Source organism: Hyla sarda, chromosome 9 (assembly GCF_029499605.1).
Source record: "Hyla sarda isolate aHylSar1 chromosome 9, aHylSar1.hap1, whole genome shotgun sequence".
Lineage (NCBI taxonomy): Eukaryota > Metazoa > Chordata > Amphibia > Anura > Hylidae > Hyla > Hyla sarda.
Genome location: NC_079197.1, coordinates 65095393 through 65114996, shown reverse-complemented (window position 1 = coordinate 65114996; position 19604 = coordinate 65095393). Strand labels below are relative to the sequence as shown.

Below are 19604 nucleotides of genomic sequence, written 5' to 3'. Positions count from 1 at the left end.
GAATATCGCATATTCGCGAATTTGCGAATATTCGCGAATATAGCACTATATATTCGTAATAACGAATATTCGTTTTTTTTAATTTTTATTTTATTTTTTTTTTTTTACACAGTACACATCACAGTGATCATCCCTCTCTGCTTCCAGCTTGTGTGGTGTAAAGAAGGCTCTACTACTACCGTGCGAATTTTCGCATATGCGAAATTTGTATATGCTAACTTTCGCATATGCGAATTTTCACTTATGCTACTTTTGTATATGCGAATTTTCGCATATGTTAATTTTCGCATTCGCGAAGTTTCGCTTATGCGAAAATAAAACGCGAATATTACGATTATGCGAATATACGCGAATATATGACGAATATTCGTCCATATATTCGCGAATATTCGCGAATTCGAATATGGCCTATGCCGCTCAACACTAATGTCCTGTATTAATAGCTTCACTGTGTGGCTCTGCACAGTGAATCTGCGGCGATCTCCGCTGCTATCGGCAGCAGGGGATCTCTGTTACATGTTCAGGAACCAGTCAGAGCGATCCCGCTGTGCGATCGCTCTGACTGGCTTTTTCCCTGACAGGCTCTGCTATCAGAGCCTGGTTTCACTGTGTGGCTCTGCACAGTGAAGCTGCCGGCGATCTCCGCTGCTATCAGCAGCAGGGGATCGCTGTTATCTGTTCTGGGACCAGTCAGAGTGATCCCGCTGTGCGATCTCTCTCTGACTGGCTTTTTCCCTGACAGGCTCTGCGATCAGAGCCTGGCTTCACTGTGCGGCTCTGCATAGTGAAGCCGCCGGTGATCTCCGCTGCTATCAGCAGCGGAGATCACTATGACATATACAGGGACCAATCAGAGCGATCCCGCTGTGTGATCGCCCCAATTGTCTGTTCTCTGACAGACTGGCCAATCAGAGCGCAGATCACGTGACCGGACTGTTTCTGGCTCCGTGATCGCGCTTCTGACAGCCAGTCTGTCAGAGAAGACCGAGGAGTCAGGACGTGCTGCGGTCTGATCTTCCGTTTTCACGGCAGATCAGCCACATAGTAAAAAAAAAATAGTAAAACACACACACACATTATGCCCCTTATCACCCCACCTCCCCTGCCATCACCATATAGTACCCCCCCACCTTTGATCACCCCCCTCATCAGCCCCTCATCGCCCCTCATCACCCCCTGATATCTTGGCCCCTCATCACCCCCTGAGATCTTTGCCCCTTGTCCCCCTGTGATAGCTGCGACGTGCACCAGTGTGATTGTCGCCCCCTGTCACATGTGATCGTCGCCCCCTGTCACCTGTGACTGTCGCCCCTGTGTCACCTGAGACCGTCGCCCCCTGTCCCCGGTGGTAGATGTGGCATGCTGATTAGTATTTTTCAATATAAATCAGCCGTCCGCTATCACCGTCTGTCACCCCTGTGTCACCTGAGTTTTCTGTCATCTGAGACCGTCGCCCCTGTGTCACCTGTGATCGTCGCCCCTTGTCACTGTTCCAAAAAGTAAAAAAAATAAAAAAGTAAAAAAAAGAGCTTGAAACCACGCATTCACCTGTCCTTTGATCACCCTCCAGTGATCACTAGTGTTGAGCGGCATAGGCCATATTCGAATTCGCGAATATTCGCGAATATATGGACGAATATTCGACATATATTCGCGAATATTCGCATATTCGTAATATTCCCGTTTTATTTTCGCTTATGCGAACATTTGCGCATGCGAAAATTAACATATGCGGAAATTAACATATGCGAAAATTTGCATACGCGAAAATTCACATATGCAAAAATTTGCATATGCAAATTTTCGCATGCGCGAAAATTCGCACACCAGTCTCACACAGTAGTATTAGAGCCTTCTTTACACCACACAAGCTGGAAGCAAAGAGGGATGATCACTGTGATGTGTACTGTGAAAAAAAAACGAATATTCGTAATTACGAATATATAGCACTATATTCGCGAATTCGCGAATATGCGATATTCGCGAATAAAATTCGCATTGCGAATATTCGCGAGCAACACTAGTGATCACCCCCTGAGACTGTCGCGCCCTGTCCCCGGTGGTAGCTGTGGCGTGCTGATTAGTATTTTTCAATATAAATCAGCCGTCCACTATCACCATCCGTCGCCCCTGTGTCACCTGAGTTTTCTGTCTGCTGTCATCTGAGAACGTCGCCCGTGTCACCTGTGATCGTCGCCCCTGTGTCAAATGTGAGCGTCGCCCCTTGTCACTGATCCTGTTGTCATCCCCTTGTTATAAAAAGTAAAAAACAAAGTAAACCCTTTCCTGTCACCACTTTGTAGTCACCCCCTGTTTTTTTGTGTTGTGTAGACCTAAGTGCACAACATATCAGGCACATCACAGCGGATTTATTCGCTGGAGGAGGCCTATGAATTTCTGTGAGCGATGATGGGGATCCTACATTCCTAATTTCATCCTTATCTTCATCCTCATCTCACTCGGACGTGCCACCCCGAAGGAGGCGACGCAGGCAGGCCACTGCAGCGGCCGCTGTGTTACCAGGCCCATCAAGGCTTTCTGAGCCCTCTGAGCCCTCTGACTCCACATGGGTAGACCCAGACCATTTTACACCCCAAATTCCTGGGTTTACAGGGAATGCAGGGATGCAATTCCCATTTGCTGGGTTGGCAGAAAAATACTTTTTTAAGTTCTTTTTCACCGATGAGCTGCTAGAGCATTTGGTTGCGCAAACAAACATCTACGCCAACCAATATATTACTGCACACCCCACCTCTAGTTACGCTCATCGGAATAGGTGGATGCCTGTGACCCCATCAGAGATGGCAAAATTTTGGGGTATAATGCTCAGCATGGGGCTTCATACTGGAGCCACAACCTGCTGTATAACACCCCCATGTACCGCATGGCTATGAGCAGGACACGTTTTGAGCAAATAATGAGGTTTCTGCATTATAATGATAATGCCACTTGTCCACCTAGAGACCACCCTAGCAATGACCAGCTATATAAAATTTGTCCGCTATAGAAAACCTAAATGCCGTGTTCCAGGCGGCATATGTCCCAGAAAGGGAAATATCAATTGAAGAGTCCCTGGTGCACTTCAAGGGCAGGCTACAATTCCGCCAGTACCTGCCCAGCAAAAGAGCACGGTATGGGGTAAAGATGTACAAGCTCTGTGAAAGTGCATCAGGATACACGTACCGGTTTCATGTATATGAGGGAAAAGACTCGTCAATTGAACCCCCAGAGTGCCCCCCTGTCCTGGGAATTACAGGCAAGTGGGATTTGGTGCACCCCATACTAGACCAGGGATACCACCTCTACCTGGACAATTTCTACACCAGCGCCCCCCTATTCAAGTGCCTCACTGCACGTGGGACAGTAGCATGCAGCACTGTCCGTAAAAACCAGAGAGGCCTCCCCAAACCTCTGCTGGCACACCCCATGCGGAAGCATGAGAGCAGGGCACTGTGCAGCGATGACATATCTTGTGTCGGATACAAGGACAAGAGAGAGGTCCTTGTACTCACCACAATACATGGCCACGCCACCACCCCGGTTTCTGTACAGAAATCCAATTAGCTTACAATAAGTTCATGGGAGGGGTGGACTTGTCTGACCAGGTGCTAAAGCCATACAGCGCCATGAGAAAGACAAGGGCGTGGTATAAGAAACTGGCTGTGCATATGGTACAGATGGCCTTATATAACGCCTTTGTCCTGTACTGACATGCCAGCCAGAGTGGGACGTTCTTGGAGTTTCAGGAGGTGGTCATAAGGAACCTGATATTTGGGGACCAGGAAGGTGCAGGCCCCAGCACTTCCGAGTCCTCACGGATTGTGCCAGGGCAGCATTTCCCCAGTGAAATCCCCCACACTGGGAAGAAGGGGAGGACCCAAAAGAAGTGCAGGGTCTGCTATAAAAGAGGGATCCCCCGGGACACTATGTACCAGTGCGAGACCTGCCCCACTCAGCCGGGACTGTGCATCCCATGTTTTAAAATTTATCTCACATCCCTTCAATTTTTATTTGATCCATCTTAGCCCCCGTGTAGCACATCACATGCCACTGTTTTATCTTAGTTCATTTTACCCCCCCCCCCATTTTATTAGAATCTGTGGCATAGTGTGGCAACTATTATTTTTCTTTTTACCCCAAAACCATTGCAGAAAAATATGTGGTACAGTGTGCCGCAAATTATTTTCATTGTACCCCAAAACCATTCCAGCAAAATATGTGGTACAGTGTGCCGCAAATTTTTTCATTGTACCCCAAAACCGTTCCAGCAAAATATGTGGTACAGTGTGCCGCAAATTATTTTCATTGTACCCCAAAACCATTCCAGCAAAATATGTGGTACAGTGTGCCGCAAATTTTTTTCATTGTACCGCAAAACCATTTATTTGGTAGTGTGTTACAAATTATTTTCTATATATCCTTCTGTTCAGAGACCTGAAGTGCTTCAGCAGAGCACTAAATGTCCACCTATGGGGTGTTTTCTTAATCAGGAGAAATTGGGCTTCAAATTTTGGGGTCCATTTCCACCTATTACCTCTTGTATAAAAGTCATTTTAACACATCATTTTAACACAAAGTCGTCAAACACCTGTGAGGAGTTAAGTCTCACTATACCCCTTGTTACGTTCCTTGAGGGGTCTAGTTTCCAAAATATTATGCCATGTGTTTTTTTTTTTTGCTATTCTGGCACCCTGGGGACATGCTAAATGCAACATGCCCCCCCCCCCCACAAACAATTTCAAAAAGCCAAATTTTACTCCTTCTCTTCTGAGACCTGTAGTGCACCAGCAGAGCACTTAACATCCACCTATGGGGTGTTTTATGAATCGGGAGAAATTGGGCTTCAAATTTTGGGGGGTATTTTCTGCTATTAACCTTTTTAAAAATGTAAAATTTTTGGGAAACCAAGTATTTTCAGATTTTTTTTTTTACATATGCAAAAGTTTTGAAACCCCTGTGGGGTATTAAGGCTCACTTTACCCCTTGTTACGTTCCCTGAGGGGTCTAGTTTCCAAAATGTGATGCCGTGTGTTTTTTTTTTCTGTCCTGGCACCATAGGGGCTTCCTAAAAGCAGCATGCCCCCAGAGCAAAATTTGCTTCCAAAAAGCCAAATGTGACTCCTTCTTTTCTGAGACCTGTAGTGCGCCAGCAGAGCACTTTTCACCCCCCATATGGGGTGTTTTCTGAATCGGGAGAAATTGGGCTTCAAATTTTAGGGGGTATTTTCTGATTTAACCCTTTGTAAAAAATGTAAAATTTTTGGGAAACCAAGCATTTTAGGTCAAAATTTTTTTTTTTACATATGCAAAAGGCGTGAAACCCCTGTGGGGTATTAAGGTTCACTTTACCCCTTGTTACGTTCCCCAAGGGGTCTAGTTTCCAAAATGGTATGCCATGTGTGTTTTTTTTGCTGTCCTGGCACCATAGGGGCTTCCTAAATGCGGCATGCCCCCAGAGCAAAATTTGCTTCAAAAAGCCAAATGTGACTACTCCTCTTCTGAGACCTGTAGTGCACCAGCAGAGACCTTTTCACCCCCACATGGGGTGTTTTCTGAATCGAGAGAAATTGGGCTTCAAATTTTGGGGGTTATTTTCTGCTTTAACCTTTGTAAAAATGTCCAATTTTTGGGAAACCAAGCATTTTAGGTAAAAAAATAAATATATATATATTTTTACACATGCAAATGTCGTGAAACCCCTGTGGGTTATTATGGTTCACTTTACCCCTTGTTACGTTCCCCAAGGGGTCTAGTTTCCAAAATAGTATGCCATGTGTTTATTTTTTGCTGTCCTGGCACCATAGGGGCTTCCTAAATGCGGCATGCCCCCAGAGCAAAATTTGCTTCCAAAAAGCCAAATGTGACTACTTCTCTTCTGAGACCTGTAGTTTGCCAGCATAGCAATTTTCACCCCCATATGGGGTGTTTTCTGAATCAGAAGGAATTGTGCTTCACATTTTGGGGGGTATTTTCTGTTATTACCCTTTTTAAAAAAATTTTACATTTTTTGGAAAACAAGCATTTTAGGTAAAACATTTTTTTGTTTTTTTTACATTTGCAAAAGTCATGAAACACCTGTGGGGTATTAAGGCTCACTTTATCCCATTTTACATTCCCCAGGGGTCTAGTTTCCAAAATGGTCGGCCATGAGTTTTTTTTTTTTGCTGTTTTGACACCCTAGGGCCTTCCTAAAGGTGACATGCCCCCCAAAAACCATTTCAGAAAAAGGTTCTCTCCTAAATCCCCTTGTCGCTCCTTCCCTTCTGAGCCCTCTACTGCGTCTGCCGAACACTTTACATAGACATATGAGGTATGTGCTTACTCAAGAGAAATTGGGCTACAAATACAAGTAAACATTTTCTCCTTTTCCACTTGTAAAAATTCAAAAATTGGGTATACAAGAACATGCGAGTGTAAAAAATGAAAATTTTGAATTTTCTCCTTCACTTTGCTGCTATTCCTGTGAAACGCCTAAAGGGTTAAAACGCTGACTGAATGTCATTTTGAATACTTTGGGGGGTGTTGTTTTTATAATGGGGTCATTTATGGGGTATTTCTAATATGAAGACCCTTCAAATCTACTTCCACAAAACTGAACTGGTCCCTGAAAAATATCGAGTTTGAAAATTTTGAGAAAAATTGGAAAATTGCTGCTGAACTTTGAAGCCCTCTGGTGTCTTCCAAAAGTAAAAACTCATAAATTTTATGATGCAAACACAAAGTAGACATATTGTGTATGTGAACAAAAAAAAAATATTTTGAATATCCATTTTCCTTACAAGCAGAGAGCTTCAAAGTTAGAAAAATGCAAAATTTTCATTTTTTTCATAAAATTTTGGGATTTTTCACCAAGAAAGGATGCAAGTTACCACAAATTTTACCACTATGTTAAAGTAGAATATGTCACTAAAAAAAAATCTCAAAATCAGAATGATAAGTAAAAGCATTTCAGAGTTATTAATGTTTGAAGTGACAGTGGTCAGATTTGCAAAAAAGGCCTGCGTCCTTAAGGTGAAAATGAGGTTTAAGGGTTAAGGATCCGGGCATTTTTTGCACATCTGACCACTTTCACTTTAAGCATTAATAACTCTGGGATGCTTTTACTTTTCATTCTGATTCCAAGAGAGGTTTTTTTTGTGACATATTCTACTTTATGTAAGTGGTAAATTTTTGTCGATACTTGCATCATTTCTTGGTGAAAAATTCAAAAAAATTTTAGACACTCTGCTTACTTTTAGACTCTCTGCTTATAAGAAAAATAGACATAACAAATAAATGATATATTGATTCACATATACAATAAGTCTACTTTATATTTTCATCATAAAGTTGACATGATTTTACTTTTGGAAGACATCAGCGGGCTTTTCCAATTTTTCACAAAATGTTCAAAATCGGAATATTTCAGGGACCAGTTCAGTTTTGAACTGGATATGAAGGGCCTTCATATTAGAAATACTCCATAAATGACCCAATTATAAAAACTGTACCCCTAAAAGTATTCAAAATGACATTCAGAAAGTGTGTTAACCCTTTAGGTGTTTCACAGGAATAGCAGCAAATTCAAAATCTTAATTTTTTACACTTGAATGTTCTTGTAGACCCAAATGAGAAAAAGCCCCCCAAAATTTGTAACCCAATTTCTCTCGAGTAAGGAAATATCTCATATGTGTATGTAAAGTGTTCTGCGGGCACAGTAGAGGGCTCAGAAGGGAAGGAGCGACAATGGGATTTTGGAGAGTGAGTTTTTCTGAAATGGTTTTTGGGGAGCATGTCACATTTAGGAAGCCCCTATGGTGCCAGAACAGCAAAAAAAACAACAACATGGCATAATATTTTAGAAACTACACCCCTCAAGGCACGTAACAAGGGGTCCAGTGAGCCTTAACACCTCACAGGTGTTTGACGACTTTTGTCGGATATGTAAATGAATTTTTTTTCACTAAAATGCTGGTTTTCCCCCAAGTTTTTAATTTTTACAAGGGGTAATAGGAGAAAATGCCCCCCAAAATTTGTAACCCCATCTCTTCTTCTGAGTATGGAAATACCCCATGTGTGAATGTCAAGTGCACTGCGGGCGCACTACAATGCTCAAAAGAGAAGTCGTCACATTTGGCTTTTGGAAAGCAAATTTTGCTGAAATTGTTTTTGGGGGGGAATGTTGCATTTTGGAAGCCCCTATGGTGCCAGAACAGCAAAAAAAAACAAAAAACACAAGGCATACTATTTTGGAAACGACACCCCTCAAGGAACCTAACAAGGGGTACAGTGAACCTTATCGACCCACAGGTGTTTGACAAATTTCTGCTAAAGTTGGACGTAAAAATGAAAAATTAGATTTTTTTCACTAAAATGCTGGTGTTACCCCAAATTTTTCATTTTCACAAGGGGTAATAGGAGAAAAAGCCTCGAAAATTTTGTAACCCCATTTCTATGGAACTACCCCATATGTGGATGTAAAGTGCTCTGCAGGCGAACTACAATGCTCGGAAGAGAAGGAGCACCATTGAGTTTTTGGAGAGATAATTTGGTTGGAATAGAAGTAGGGGGCCATGTGCGTTTACAAAGCCTCCCGTGGTGCCAGGACAGTGGACCCCCCACATGTGATCCCATTTTGGAAACTACACCCCTCAGAGAATTTAATAAGGGGTGCAGTGAGCATTTACACCCCACTGGCATTTGACACATCTTTGGAACAGTGGGCTGTGCAAATGAAAAATTAAATTTTTCATTTTCACGGACCACTGTTCCAAAAAATCTGTAGGGTGTTAATCTGTGGGGTGTCAAGGCTCACTATACCCCTTGTTACATTCCGTGAGGGGGTGTAGTTTTCAAAATGGGGTCACATGTGGATATTTATTGTTTTGCATTTATGCCAGAACCACTGTAAAATCAGCCACCCATGTGCAAATCACCAATTTAGACCTCAAGTGTACAAATGTCGCAGATCCCTTTACACCCACATATGGGGCTTTTCCGTACTCAGGAGAAATTGTGCTACAAATTTTGGGGGTCTTTTTTCCTTTTACCACTTGTGAAAATGGTGTAGACCCCAACTTTACTTTTTCATAAGGGGTAAATGGAGAAAAATAAAATTTCTCCCCAGTACGGAAATATCCGATATGTGGCACTAAACTGTTGCCTTGAAATACGACAGGGCTCCAAAGTGAGAGAGCGCCACGCGCATTTGAGGCCTATTTTTGGGATTTGCATCCGCCACCAAAATACCCTATGTCAGTGTTTCCCAAACAGGGTGTCTACAGCTGTTGCAAAACTTCCAGCATGCCTTGACAGTCAGTGGCTGTCCGGCAGTACTGGGAGTTGTTGTTTTTTAACAGCTGGAGGCTCCGTTTTGGAAACAGTGCCGTACAAGACTTTTTTTTTTTTTTTCGGGGGGGGGGGGGGGGGGGGAACGACGACGACGACTGTGTAAGGATATATGTATATGTAGTGTTTTACTTTTTATTTTGTGGAGTGTAGTGTAATGTTTTTAGGGTACATTCACACGGGTGGGGGTTTGCCGCATCTCAAACTTGCAGCAGAAAACTTGCTGCAAACCCCTGCCCGTGTGAATGTACCCTATACATTCACATGGGGGGGGGGCAAACTTCCAGCTGTTGCAAATGCAAAACTCCCAGCATGCACTGAAAGACCATACATGCTGTATGCTGGAGTTGGAGTTATGCAACAGCTGGAGGCTCATTGGTTGCGCAACACTGAGAGTTTGTTACTTAACTCAGTGTTTTGCAACCAGTGTGCCTCTGGCTGTTGCAAAGCTGGAACTCCCAGCATGTACAGTCTCTGAGTGCAAGCTTGGAGTTGTATTTTTGCAACAGCTGGAGGCACACTGGTTTAAAAAAACTGAGTTAGGACACAAACTCTGTTTCACAACCAATGTGTCTCCAGCTGTTGTAAAACTGCAACACCCAGCATGAATTGACAGTCCAAGGACATGCTGAGAGTTATTGTTTTGCAACAGCTGGAGGCACATTGCTACAACTCCCAGGATGCCCTTTGGTAGTCTGTGCATGCTGGGAGTTGTAGTTATGCAACAGCTGGATGCACACTTTTTCATGCACACTTTCATGCACAGACTACCAATGGGCATGCTGGGAGTTGTAGTTGGAACTCCAGCTGTTGCAAAACTACAACTCCCAGCATGACCTTTGGCTGTTCATGCTGAGAGTTGTTGCTAAGCAACAGCAGAAGGTGAACAGGCCTCACCTCCTGCTGTATTCTGCCGCGGGACCGCCAGTGCTGCTGCCACAGCTCCTGCCACCAGGACCGCCACCGCCGCTCCTGAGGGGACCCTCACCAGTCCAGGGAGAGGTAGGAGACCCCCGCTGGCCCTGATCGCTGCCCCGATCACCGCCCAACAGGGCAGTGATTGGTCAGTCGTTGCGACCGATCAATTACGTGATCGTGAGGTGGCACCCGTGCCACCTCACTCCTGCTGGGTAATGGTTAATGGGTACTTTTTTGGGGGTCACCAGAGACCCGATTGACCCGTAATCGCCGCAAATCGCCAATCTTAATTGATTGGTGATTTGCGGCGATCGTCTGGACCCCCCCCCCAGGCATTTGTACGGGATGCCTGCTGAATGATTTCAGGCACGCGGCGGGGACCGAAATTCCTTAAGTACCAAGGACAAAGGGCATACCCATACGCCCTGGGTCCTTAAGGGGTTGAATACTCTTTATACAATCTACTGTTTCCAGTCCCATTTTGAGTATTTCATTATAATGAGTTAAAGTGTTTGTCTCTTTCCCTAGTACTAATTAATGTTTGTCTCTGTTTATGTAGTCACCAGGCACAAACAACTTGCTGGGATCATCCTAAAATGACAGAGCTGTACCAAGCACTTGGTGAGAACTTGAACTTCTTCTGTTTAATCCCCTTCCCCAATTTCTGTTTTGATTCTATACATTTGTTAGTTCAGTATACAATGTGTATATACCCATATTAGGCTCCTTTCACACTAGTGATTTCTCCGTTACAGAAGTTCCGTTGCATGTTCCGTCACGATTTTCGGCAAAAACCTGCCATTACAAAACCCCTGACGGCCGAGACTAAATCCCATTGCAGCCTATAGGATTTTGTAACTGCCCGTTTGCACCCGTATATGCCCGTAATTCCTTACTAACGTTATACAGTGACGGGACATCGTGGTGGTAAAATTACTGCATGCAGTTATTTTTCCGCCACGATGTCCCTTCACTGTCTAACGTCCATAATGAATTACGGGCATATACGGGTGCAAATGGGCAGTTACAAAATCCCATAGGCTGCAATGCGATTTAGTCTCGGCCGTCAGGGGTTTAGTAACGGCAGGTTTTTGCCGAAAATCGTGACGGGAACATGTAACAAAACTTTAGTAACAGAGAAATCACTAGGAGGAGGAGCCTTAATAATGAATATATTTCTTGCAAGTGTAGTATTTGTATTCCTTTTTTGAAAAAATAGACAATTGATGGACATTGTATGCAGGTAATAAAGAAGTCTGTGTAAAATCAAATCTCTGCCTCCAAAGGCAAATGCAGAATTTTTAAAATAAGTATTTTCAGATGTGTGCTACCAATGCTACCAATCATGGCAATGGCAAACTGTGTCCCAATTATTGTCACTTTGCCAGCTTCATAGTTTAGTTATATTTTATTGCTCAGAATAAGGAACATGTTTAACCCCTTAAGGACCCAGCCAATTTTCACTGTAGGACCCGGCCATTTTTTGAACATCTGACCACTTTCACTTTAAGCATTAATTACTCTGGGATGCTTTTACCTTTCATTCTGATTCTGAAATTGTTTTTTCGTGACATATTCTACTTTATGTTAGTGGTAAAATGTTGTCGATACTTGCATAGTTTCTTGGTGAAAAATTCTAAAATTTGATGAAAAAATAGAGAATTTAGAATTTTTTAAACTTTGAAGCTCTCTGCTTATAAGGAAAATGAATATTCTAAATAAATTATATATTGATTTACAAATACAATATGTCTACTTTATGTTTGCATCATAAAGTTGACATGTTTTTACTTTTGGAAGACATCAGAGGGCTTCAAAGTATAGCAGCAATTTTCCAATTTTTCACAACATTTTCAAAATCGAAATTTTTCAGGGACCAGTTCTGTTTTGAAGTTAATTTGAAGGGCCTTCTTATTAGAAATACCACACAAATGACCCGATTATAAAAACTGCACCCCTCAAAGTATTCAAAAGGTTTCTTAACCCTTTAGGTGTTTCACAGGAATAGCAGCAAATTGAAGGAGAAAATTCAAAATCTTCATTTCTTCCACTGGCATGTTCTTGTAGACCCAGTTTTTGAATTTTTACAAGGGGTAAAAGGAGAAAAATCTTCCTAAAATGTGTAACCTAATTTCTCTCGAGTAAGGAAATACCTCATATGTGTATGTCAAGTGTTCGGGGGCGAAGTAGAGGGCTCAGAAGGGAAGGAGCGACAATGGGATTTTGGAGAGTGAGTTTTTCTGAAATGGTTTTTGTGGGGCATGTCACATTTAGGAAGCCCCTATGGTGTCAGAACAGCAAAAAAAATATGCACGGCATACTATTTTGGAAATTACACCCCTCAAAGGCACGTAACACCTCACAGGTGTTTCACAACTTTTTGTTAAAGTTGGATGTGTAAATTATTTTTTTTTTCACTAAAATGCTAGTTTTCCCCCAAATTTAAATTTTTTACAACGGATAAACGGACAAAATGCCCCCCAAAATTTGTAACCCTATCTTTTCTGAGTATGGAAATAGTCACATTTGGCTTTTGAAAAGCAAATTTTGCTGAAATGGTTTTTGGAGGGCATGTCACATTCAGGAAGCCCCTATGGTGCCAGAACAGCAACAAAAAAAACCCACAAGGCATACTATTTTGGAAACTACACCCCTCAAGGAATGCAACAAGGGGTACAGTGAGCCTTAACACCTCACAGGTGTTTGATGACTTTTTGTTTAAGTCGGATGCGTAAATGAAAAAAAAAAATTTCACTAAAATGCTGGTTTTCCCCCAAATTTACATTTTTACAAGGGGTAATAGGAGAAAATTACCCCCAAAATTTGTAACCCCATTTCTTCTGAGTATGGAAATATCCAATGTGTGGATGTCAAGTGCTCTGCTGGCACACTACAATGCTCAGAAGAGGAGGAGCGCCATTGAACTTTTGAAGACAGAATTTGGTTGGAATAGAAGTCGGGGGCCATGTGCATTTACAAAGCCCCCTATGGTGCCAGAACAGTGGAACCCCCCCACATGTGACACCATTTTGGAAACTACACCCCTCACAGAATTGAATAAGAGGTGCAATTAATATTTACACCCCACTGACAGATCTTTGGAACAGTGGGCTGTGCAAATGAAAAATAAAATTTTTCATTTTGACGGACCACTGTTTCAAAAATCTGTCAGACACCTGTGGGGCGTAAATGCTCACTCTACCCCTTATTACATTACTTTGGAAGGAGTGCGGGGTGTCTCTGGCAGGAGGCTTCCCCAAAAATGCCGACAGTGCTGGAGCGCTTCACTGGTACTGGTGAAATAGAACTGCAGACTGCAGTATTAAAATCCAATAGGTATTTATTAGCTACAATAAAGGTAACAGAAAACAAAAAACAGGGGGGGGGGGAAGCAATCTTGTACAGACTACGCGTTTTGAAAGGTATCCCTTTTTCCTCAGGTCTGTAGTATGGTGTGATTAGTGTCCTTATATACAGTGCAAGTGCATTACTATTTCAAAATTTGGCAGGAAGTGAGGTCATGGGGGGCTGGGCGATGACGTCAGCCTCTCTGACCTCCACTGAGCTTTTAAAAAAAAAAATTTCAGTAAGGGTTTATCTTTAGCTAGTATGGAAGCGCTACTTTATTCCAAATGAGCCTGTTCAGGTCTATGGTAGTTGTTCTTGGTCTGACTGTGTAGCTACACTCCTTCCATTGTATTTTACCGCCCTCCAGCGGTTCCGACATCCAGCTGCTCCTGGTCAATTAAAGTGGTCCTCCACCGACTCCTGCACACTACACGTGCAGAGAGACGTGTGACCCCTACCACCATCCAAGCTCGGCTAATCCTAAGGGCTGAGGGGCGCAGGGATCTCCTGACACTGCCCCGCATTAGGATACCTCTGCCCGCATCCTGCGATTAACATCGGAGGACCATAGCACCTCCTCCCGCAGCACCGCTACCTGCAGCACCGCTTTTCCAGCTAACGGTACCAGCAGTAACCTGCTCCTGCAGAACATCCACGGCCAGCGGAGAAGATCCAGTAGCAGAGGAGACCTCCAGCGGCATCGGGATTCCCGCCGCACTCCCCCCAAAGCGCTGTCCAGAGTTGTGCATGCTCGCTAGCACAACTTGACAAGGTTAGCAGGCATTTCATTTCCTAATACCTCTGCCTATCTAACGCTCTTTTTTGGAAAGGTAAAGGCACCATCAAGGCTCCATCTCTGTGTTTTTTCTTTCCATATATATCCTGTATTATTACATTACTTGAGGGGTGTAGTTTCCAAAATGGGGTCACATGTGGGGGGGGGGTCCATTGTTCTGGCTCTATGGGGGCTTTGTAAACACACGTGGCCTTCAATTCAGGACAAATTTTCTCTTCAAAATCCCAATGGTGCTCCTTCTCTTCTAAGCATTGTAGTGCCCAGAAGAGCACTTTACATCCACATGGGGTATTTATATACTCAGAAGAAATGGGGTTACAAATTTTGGGGGGCTTTTTTCCTATTTTTCCTTGTGAAAATGAAAAATTTTGGGTAACACCAGCATTTTAGTGAAAACATTTTTTTTTTCATTTTCCCATCCAATTTTAATGAAAATTCGTCAAACACCTGTGTGGTGTTAAGGCGCACTATACCCCTTGTTACGTTCCGTGAGGGGTGTAGTTTTCAAAATGGGGTCACATGTGGGTATTTATTTTTTTGCGTTTATGGCAGAACCGCTGTAAAATCAGCTACCCCGTGCAAATCACCAATTTTGGCCTCAAATGTACATAGTGCGCTCTCACTCATGAGCCTTGTTGCGCGCCTGCAGGGCATTTTACGCCCACATCTGGGGTATTTCCATACTCAAGAGAAATTGCGTTACAAATTTTGGGGGTCTTTTTTTCCTTTTAACACTTGTGAAAATAAAAAGTATGGGGCAACACCAGAATGTCAGTTTAAAATGTTTAATTTGTTTACACTAACAGGCTGGTGTAGCCCCCAACTATTACTTTTCATAAGGGGTAAAAGGAGAAAAAGGCCACCGAAATTTGTAGTGCAATTTCTCCCGAGTACGGAAATACCCCATATGTTGCCCTAAACTGTTTCCTTGAAATACGACAGGGCTCCGAAGTGAGAGAGTGCCATGCCACGCCATTTGAGGACTAAATTAGGGATTGCATAGGGGTGGACATTGGAAATCACTGGCATAGAATACCCCTAACAGAGTGCCTTCAGCTGTTGCTAAATTCCCAGCATGCCTGGACAGTCAGCGTCTGTCCGGAAATGCTGGGAGTTGTTGTTTTGCAACAGCTGGAGGCTCTGTTTTGGAAACACTGCCGTACAATAAGTTTTTCATCTTTATTGGGGGGGGGGGCAGGATAAGGGGTGTATATGTAGTTTTTTTTATGTGTTAGTGTTATTATGTGTTAGTGTAGTGTTTTCAAGGTACATTCGCCCTGGCGGCAGTTTACAGTGAGCTTCCCGCTAGAAATTTGCGCTGCGGTGAAAAATTTGCTGTAAACTTACTGTAAACCTGCCTGTGTGAATGTACCCTGTACGTTCACATGGGGGGCAGACCTCCAGCTATTTCAAAACTACAACTCCCAGCATGTACTGACAGACTGTGCATGCTGGGAGTTGTAGTTTTGCAACAGCTGGAGGCACACTGGTTGGAAAACCTTCAGTTAGGTTCTGTTACATAACTCAGTATTTTCCAACCAGTGTGCCTATAGCTGTTGCAAAACTACAACTCTCAGCATGTACTGATCGCATGCTGGGAGATGTAGTTATGCAACAGCTAGAGGTACGCAACTACAACTCCCAGCATGCCGAGACAGCTGTTTCGGCATGCTGGGATTTGCAGTTTTGCAACATCTGGAGGGCTACAGTTAGAGACCACTGCATTGTGATCTCCAAACTGTGGACCTCCAGATGTTGCAAAACTACAAATCCCAGCATGCACAGACAGCAAACTGCTGTGTGGGCATGCTAGGAGTTGTAGTTTTGCAAGATCTAGAGTGCTACAGTATAGAGATCACTGTGCAGTGGTCTCTAAACTGTAGACCTCCAGCTGTTGCAAAACTGCCAATCCCAGCATACCCAAACAGCATGCTGGGAGTTGTAGTTTTGCAACATCTGGAGGGCTACAGTCTCAGACTATAGCCCTCTAGATGTTGCTAGGCAACTTACCGACTTCCGTCGGATCCAGGGAGCCATCCTCTTCTGCGGCACGACATGCCGCCCGCGCCGATCACCGCAGCCGATCGTCGCCCGTAGCCTCCACCGACGGGTAAGTGGATCTTCAGCGTTTGGTCCCCTGTCCTGCCCCGCCTATTGTAGGTGGGCAGAACGGGGAAAAGGAAAGTTAACCCCCCTGTCCCCGATCTGCTATTGGTGGTCGCATCTAGACCACCAATAGCAGGGATAGGAGGGATGGCACCCCTGCCACCTCACTCCTATCCCTTCAGGGGGATCGTGGGTGTCTTAGCGATCCCCCTTATATTCTGGGTCACCATAGACCTGTATGACCCGGAATCGGCTCAAATCGCAAATGTGAATTCACTCGCGATTTGCGCCAATCGCCGACATGGGGGGGTCTGATGACCCCCCTGGGCATTTGTGCGGGGTGCCTGCTGATCAAATCAGCAGTCACCCCAGTCCAGTCCCTGCCCGGCGCGCGGCCGGGACCGAAATTCTCACGGCATACAGGTACGCCCTGGGTCCTTAAGACCCAGGTACAGAAGGCGTATCCATAGGTCCTGTACGGGTTAATAAGGCATACAGACACAGTGGACAAGGCGTCCCTACAGGCGCAGACTGACAACACTCAGGGCCCCTGGACCAAAAAAATCAAGGGTCCCCTGCCATGCTCTGCTGATGCAGATCCAATCCAATTTCCTCCAATATAGGCAGAGTCAAAGATGCGCTTGAAACCAAGGTGAGAGTAAAACTTCTACTTTATTCCCATAATGCAACGCGTTTCGCGGAGGTTCCGCTTCATCAGGCCTGATGAAACGGAACCTCCGCAAAGCGCGTTGCATTATGGGAATAAAGTAGAAGTTTTACTCTCACCTTGGTTTCAAGCGCCTCTTTGACTCTGCCTATATTGGAGGAAATTGGATTGGATCTGTATCTGTGAAAGGTGGAGCGGCTGCTGGAACTCTACACTGTATGCACTCTTATCCATGGTTGTACTTGGTACAACCCCACTTGGCAAATGCATATTCACATTCTGCGTTACCTGTACACCTTGCAGTATCACACTAGGGAGCGCTTCCTGCTCTGTTTTTTATTCATGCTCTGCTGATGGTCACACTTCTGCCCCTTTTCTACCCCAAACCCTCCACCAGCCCTACACACAAAATAAACTACATTTTATATATAAGAAACACTTTAAGGTAGATAAAATAGTTTCCATGACCAATAAAAACAGTATACAAGGAGTAAATATATACCATCACACAATAACTTCATAATGCCGTCATACTGTACTAAAACAAAACCACTATACACAGACCAATATACTATACAGCATCTGTATACTATAAAAGTGATTATTTACAGGACCATATAGCAGTAGATATCAGCTGTACACAGGATCTGTATACCATATTAGTGATTACAGTTTATTTTCTGATCGGCTGCGTCCTCTTTCCTTTTTTTCGCCGTCCAATTCAAACCGTCATGTCGACCTCTTACCATCTCTAGGACAAACATGTTAGACTCTGCATTTTTTCAGTGCCCATTCCCATCCTCTACACAAACTTCCCATCTATAGGCCCACAAACTGTAATCATTCCCTCCTTGGTGTACTGCACAGTAAAAGCTAAAACACAAAGCAGAGGAGTTCCATGTGGAGGATCACACGTGCTGAAGTTGGATAGGATTAGAGGGGGGTACAGGTGTTCTCTTACACGCTCTGGTTGCTTTTTATATCATGAAAAAATTATTAAAAAGCGATCAAAAAGTCTGATCAATACAAAAATGGTACTGCTAAAAACGTCAGATCACGGCGCAAAAAATGAGCCCTCACACCACCCCATACTCGGTAAAATAAAAAGTTATAGGGGTCAGAAGATGACAATTTTAAACGTATAAATGTTCCTGCATGTAGTTATGATTTTTTTCAGAAGTCCGGCAAAATCAAACCTATATAAGTAGGGTATCATTTTAATCGTATGGACCTACAGAATAAAGAGAATGTGTAATTTTTACCGAAAAATTTACTGCGTAGAAACAGAAGCCCCTAAAAGTTACAAAATGGCGTTTTTTTTTCTTTTCAATTTTGTCTCACAATGATTTATTTTTCCGTTTCACTGTAAATTTTTGGGTAAAATGACTGATGTCATTACAAAGTAGAGAAGGTGGTGCAAAAAAGAAGCCATCATATGGATTTTTAGGTGCAAAATTGAAAGGGTTATGATTTTTTAAAGGTAAGTAGGAAAAAACGAAAGTGCAAAAATGGAAAAACCCCTGGTCCTTAAGGGGTTAAGGTTAAAATGGGCTTGGTCCTTAAGGGGATAAGGCAACTCCAATTAAATACAATGGGCATTAAGCAAAACACTTAACGACCAAGGACGTATATTTACGTCCTTGGCCTGCTCCCACGATACGGTGTCACACGGTGTCACACGGTGACCTCGCGTCATATCGGGTCGGTCCCAGCATGTATCTGAAGCCGGGACCCGGGGCTATTAGCGCACAGCAGCGATCGGGGTGCCGCGCGCTATTAACTCTTTAGACACTGCTTTCAAAGTTGAACATTGCATCTAAAACGAAAATGAAAGCTGCCTGGCTGCTCAGTGGGGCTGATCGGTACCACTGCAGTGAAAATGTGGTGTCCCAATCAGCTGGGACACGAGCGGAGGTCCTCTTACCTGCCTCCGGCGTGTCCCTTCGGCGATTGATTGCTCCAAGCCTGAGATGCAGGCTTGAGCAAATCACCGCCGATAACGCTGATCACTGCAAAGCTATAGCTTTGCAGTGAACAGTGCTGGCAATCAGTGTGTGCAGGTCCCTATGGGAGCTATAACACTGCAAAAAAAAGTGTAAAAAAAAAAAGTTAATAAATGTGATTTAACCCTTTCCTTAATAAAAGTTCAAATCACCCCCCTTTTCCCATAAAAAAAAAAAATACCATGTAAATAAAAATAAATATAAACATATGTGGTATCGCCGCGTGTGAAAATATCCGAACTATAAAAATATATAATTAATTAAACCGCACAGTCAATGGCGTACATGCAAAAAAATTCCAAAGTCCAAAATAACTTCTTTTTGGTTGCTTTTTATATCATGAAAATCTGAATAAAAAGCGATAAAAAAGTCCAATCAATACAAAAATGGTACCGCAAAAACGTCAGATCACGCAAAAAATGTGCCCTTATACCGCCCC

The 19604-nt window shown here is 43.5% G+C and overlaps 1 protein-coding gene across 19 annotated transcripts in view; it reads left to right on the top strand.

Moving 5' to 3' along the window:
- DRP2 (dystrophin related protein 2) overlaps nt 1–19604 on the top strand; it is a 1527660-nt gene that overhangs the window by 708534 nt on the left and 799522 nt on the right. For all 19 annotated transcript variants that reach the window (XR_008847731.1, XM_056539136.1, XM_056539139.1 and 16 more), the window contains one exon: nt 10805–10866. Coding sequence is in view for 18 of the 19 variants with exons in the window: in XM_056539136.1 (XP_056395111.1) it covers nt 10805–10866 (62 nt within the window). In the remaining variant the exon portion in view is untranslated. The remainder of the gene's footprint in view (nt 1–10804; nt 10867–19604) is intronic.